The sequence below is a fragment of the Lactuca virosa genome, chromosome 6 (genome assembly GCF_052849685.1).
Source record: "Lactuca virosa cultivar CGN04683 chromosome 6, Lactuca_virosa_CGN04683_v6, whole genome shotgun sequence".
Lineage (NCBI taxonomy): Eukaryota > Viridiplantae > Streptophyta > Magnoliopsida > Asterales > Asteraceae > Lactuca > Lactuca virosa.
Genome location: NC_136431.1, coordinates 225,797,334 through 225,802,850, shown reverse-complemented (window position 1 = coordinate 225,802,850; position 5,517 = coordinate 225,797,334). Strand labels below are relative to the sequence as shown.

Genomic DNA, 5,517 nt, shown 5'->3' with positions numbered 1-5,517 from the left:
ATTTGAGTATTATGTGAATTATGTGAATTTATGTGTATGAAACTTGTTTATATAGATATAATAAATGAAGAATGAAAATAAGCGTCAAAAATAACGAAGAAACTATGACATGTCGAAATCCGAGTTATAAAGAACGCCGATCTCTATGTTTAGGAATGCATTTTTCCTTGCATACTTTTCCTTGTCTCCTCCCCATCTCTATGTTTAGGAATGCATTTTTCTTTTCTTGGTTTAATTGCCGCTTCAATTTTAGGTCAGTCGTGGCAGTTGATGAAGGTGATAAGGTTGCTCGGATGACAAGCATGATACGAGATTTACAGAGAAACAAGTTAAATACGATAAATACCCAATCTTTTAAAAACCAGTTTAAACATGCCGGTTGAACCAGGAATCGGGAGCGAGAGCGGTTCAATTACGATTAATTTTATATTAAATTCTTCACAAATCAATCCGGTCGGTTTCTTCAGAAATCGGGTTGAACCGGTGTGATAAACCTGTAAATAACCATTTTAACCAGTTTATTGGACTTCTATAGATGTATTTTACTTAGCATGTTAAAAACAACTCATTGACGAAAAAAATTGAACTTTCGAAGTGTACACAACTCAAAAGTCGACGCACACCACCGCCATATGTAGGAATATTTTTAGGTGAATCGGCAATCGAACCGGTTGTAACGGAAACCGGTCACCATAGCGGTTCAACTAAAAAAACCGATTTTAAAACATCATAAATACCATATGTCACAAATATATCGCAATAAATATAATAAACAGAGAAATTTCATGAAATAACCATATCTTAAGGGGTGTTTTTTACCTTTTAACCATAAAATTTCAAAATCTGTAAAATGGTAATCAGATTTGCAGAGGGTGCTCCGTTTACCCTTCTGAGGATCTCAACACACCTCTGCAGAAATGAGGTGGCAGCACTAAAGGACAAAAAATTTCGAAGGTTTTTAGGGTTCCGCAGAGGTGGCTCTGAGGATCGCTTAATGGCTATGAGGATTTGTTCTTGAGCAAAACATAGTGCCAAAATCAACAAGTCTATTTTTTTTTTGATAATTTTTGTTACTTAATAATCCTTTTTAATAATTTTTGTTACTTAATAATCCTTTTTGCATATAAAATAAAAAAATAATAATTTCGCAGAGATGAACATCGATCCTCTGAGGGCGCTCTGTGGATCTGTTCTTGAGCAAACACCTCTACGGATCTGTTCTTCGCAGAAACGATATTTCCATGGCAAAAATCGGGCAAAATTTTGGGATTTACTAATCACTAAACTATTATACATTCATACAAACTATCATACACCCTAACAACATATAATTAACTTAGAAAATGGGCAAATAGGTTTTCATACCTAAAAATTTGGCCCTATGTTTTGCTTAAGAACAGATCCTTAGAGCCATTAACCAATCTTCAGAGCCATTAAACGATCCTGAGAGCACCCTCTGTGGATCTGATGATCATTTTACAAATTTCAAAGTTTTATGGTTAAAAGATGAAAACACCCTTTAGAGTATGGTTATTTCATAAAATTTCTCTAATAAACACCATATATAACAAATATACCGTCTAAAAATTATAACAAACAAAAATCTGGAAGGATTTGATAAGGAAAATCGAAGATGTTTAAAAAAAAAAAAAAAAAAAAAAAAGATAAATAGAGTTGCATTTACATCATTTCTCCTCTTTAATAATAGAGATAATTATATGTCAATAGTTTGTTGCAAGTTCGAATATTTGACTTAACCCTACCAGATAACTAAACATCTATAAATACGGCACATCGTTTGCCGTCTAAGAGTCATCTTATTCAATACCAAAATTTCTTGACATCGTAGGTATCTGTCTTCAACTTCAATGGAATCCTTGTTGTCGAGTTGCTATTCTCTCAAGGATATTCGCCAAATCTCTCCTGAAGTTCAGACTGCTCTGAAGCAGGTTTGTAAACTGTATATTCTGTGGAATCTGGCTGATCTGGCTTAATAGTAAATAAATCATAAATGTGTGGTTTTGGATAAAAATGGTTCTGTGAAATTTTTAGATGATTCTTTTTGTTTAACAATTTTGTTTAGGAAATCTTGAAAGAGTATATCTTCTTTTTCATTCTTTTTCTAACCAATATTTATTAGACGATATATTGTTATTATTATTGTATATTTAATATTCAGACTGCGTTGAGTCTTTCTTGTTTTGATTACTTGGTTTTCAAAGTGCATGTGGATTGTGGAAGTATTTCTGAGTTTTGTATAATGAATAAAAAAAAAAAAAAAATCAACGGTCTAATGTTTCTATGCTGTTCGTTTTGTGGTGCTAACATCAAACTCGCTAATTGTGATAAAAAATAATCAAATAAAATATTGCTTACATGGACTTTATACAAGGCATGTGTATATGTATGATAACATATAATTCCTATAATCATGTGATTGCAGGGATATGCCAAAGTATGTTGCTTGTTAATAGCATATGCACTCGGGTTTTATCTCCATATCCTATTGGACAATGGATGTTTTTTCACTGCCTTGGCAACATTTGAATGTATGCTTTGGTTGATCGCCACTCCTCCATGGGAAGAGGTAGTTGTCTAGTTATCTTCTACGTATATACCCAATGATTTCTTGAAATCTTATTAATCTTAATTATTCCTTATATATTCTTCATGGGATTCTTATTCCAGCACAAAAGGTTAATGACATATTACCTATTTAGCATTCTCTACGGAGCCTCCTCTGTTTCTGTAGCCAAATTATTCATAGATTTTGACACGCGGTTTGTTCTTTTCCTTTTATTAATTATTATATATTACTCAACTTACCCCGTTAATGTTTCTTGATGTATATTTCTATTGGTTTTGTAGCATGTGGGTGAGTGAATACATAGGAGCTGCCATCGCATTTGCTTGTTTCTCAGGCGCTGCCATGCTAGAAAGGCGTAGAGAGTTTTTTTATCTTGGAGCTCTTCTTTCCTCTGGTGTTTCAATCTTCTTCTGGTCACATTTTGCTTCAAAAATCTTTGGTGGTGCCACTGCTTATTTCCAATCTGAGGTAAATACGTAACTCCTGATTCATTCTTTTTTACAGTTTCTTTCCATCTTTTTCGACCATTTGTGTTAATTGTCTTTGTTTCAAATTTGCAGATTTATTTTGGGTTAATGGCGGTTGTTGGTTGCATGGTTGTTGCAACTCAGGTGCTCATCCCAAAGACTTGGAGTATGTGAAGCATCCCCTCAAACTTATTTTCTGACTTGAATGCTGTTTTTGCTCCCTCACATTTTATACTGATTTTATTGCTGTTTTTATTAGTATGTGATGCAGTTGAACAATTCGGACGGAAGGGAACAGAGGAAGAATATGAGGACGAGGGGGATTATGAACAAAAGCTGCATTCAACTACAAATAAAAACTCGGTATAATTTATACTTTTGTGTGGTACATGTTTTTTTTTTTTTTTAACATCAGTCGTGGATATGTTCTATGTCACTTAGAGACTTAATATGATATCGGGTTTTACAGTGAGCTTTTGTCATAAAAGGTTTTTTTTTGTTTTTTTGGCCTCTTTGATCATCCGGTGTGAAAAGGGTATTTTATATGGGATAATCATAAGAAAAACCAAAATCATAGGGTTTTTATCATAAAGGCCTTTTGGCCAATTGAGATCGTGTTTGGTTTAGCAAATGGTTTGCCAAATTTTTGTATATGGTCAAAAATATTTAACATATACAAAAATATTTAAACAATATAACACCATGAGCATGAGCTTCTATGCTTCTCTAGCTAAGCATGGTCCTTCCCCTTGTCACAGGGCCCTATATATGTGAAATGCCAACACAACAACTATAAAGTAACATATCTCATAAATATTTAATAATATATCCTATTAATAATGAGACATGCATAGATAAGTCATAAGTGATTAACCTATACATGAATGATGTAATGTGGATATCTGCAACTTGCCTCATTTCCCACGTGTCCTCATATTCTGATATTCACCTCGTCTTCTGTTTTTCCTTCCAAATTCTAGTTTTCTGTTCTTCATCTAATCTCCACATAAATCAGCAAACATATTTAAATTCAACTAGAAAGTATACTGGAAGGTAGCGTTTTTTTGATACATCTTCTACGACTTGTTTTGACGTTTGGATTTTATCGGCCTAGATGAAAAATATGTCCACCTTCAGCTGAAAAATAATAGGTTAAACAAAAAAGTGACATAATATGTATCGAACTAAAAAGTAAGCAATAAAGACAACACATATCATTATACAGTAAAAGAAAAGAGAATTACTTCTACATTTATTTTTTTTGCTGAAATTATTTCCCAATTGATTAATGCCAAACACTCTTTCCATACATAAACTATGTCTTTGCTTGTGGTCTATTAACCTGAAGCAAATCTAGAAATTCATTCTTTTTAAGCAACCTACTTGCATATTTCTCATAAAACCAAAATACTTAGAATTCTAACTAATAATAGCAACCTAGTTACACTTCCTTATAAGTCCCATAATATTTAAAAAGAAAATGGGTTTCTATGTACTTATAATTTCTCTCACCTATAATAGCAATTTGCTTAGAGTTTTTAACCATAATAGCAACGTACGTACATTTCTTTTCTTTATTTTTAGCCATAATAGTAAGCACTTTCCTATAATGGTTGAAGAGATGTAAGCAAACTGCTATAAGGAGGTACATATTGCGATTATCACTAAAAATGTAAGTACAATGTCGATTATAGGTAAGGAAAACGTAAATAGATTGCTTTTACGGGTATTTATTATAAAGTGAATTGCTTATATTAGTAAAAAGAGTAAAGTAAGTTGTTATTTCCTGCAATTTGCTCTTCAAAAAATATTATAAACCTTTCCAAGTAGAGAATCATAGGTTGGTGGAAAAACGTATTTGGTATAAATGTGATTATCCATTCTCACAAATGGACCTCCAGATGGCAAGTAAGATGTAATTCACCCTGATTTTAAAGAAATGAATAAATAAACAACTTAAGTATTAAATAATTTAGAAACGACTATATGTATGGCGTATCAACAAAAAAAATACGAAAGAAAACCTGGTTCTGGTCTAAAATTTTTGAATGCAACTTCTACATTGCTACGATGTTCAATCAAGAGACCTCTAAGCAGAATATCAACTAGTAATAATAATTGCAAGATTAAATAAACTGTCGATGCATAAAAACTAAATCATAATGGGATTGGAGACCAACTACCTGAACAAATGGATGTGTATTTGCACAAATTCTGTTCAAAAGCATTGTAAACCCACCTACATAAATTCAGAGCTATATTCAAGTTTACCAAGAGTAAAAATTCTATGAAAATGTACCAGTTCTCTCACCTTGATATCTTCATAAACTTGCTTTCTGACCCCTGGTGCATGCACTCACCTTTATTGACTGAATCACTTCGGATGCAATGCTACCAGAACCATATTTTGCAACTTCAGTAAGAGATGGCAAAAGAAACTTGTCACCATGCAAATTACTACTT

At 32.6% G+C, this 5,517-nt stretch overlaps 1 protein-coding gene across 1 annotated transcript; it reads left to right on the top strand.

Moving 5' to 3' along the window:
* The first annotated feature begins 1,798 nt into the window (after positions 1–1,798).
* LOC145122801 (bax inhibitor 1-like) lies at positions 1,799–3,670 on the top strand. The gene is made up of 6 exons (XM_079058374.1): positions 1,799–1,949; positions 2,444–2,587; positions 2,689–2,780; positions 2,869–3,055; positions 3,148–3,220; positions 3,314–3,670. The coding sequence occupies exons 1-6, from the start codon at positions 1,869–1,871 to the stop codon at positions 3,421–3,423; spliced, it is 687 nt and encodes a 228-aa protein (XP_078914500.1). The 5' UTR covers positions 1,799–1,868; the 3' UTR covers positions 3,424–3,670.
* The last annotated feature ends 1,847 nt before the right edge of the window (positions 3,671–5,517 follow it).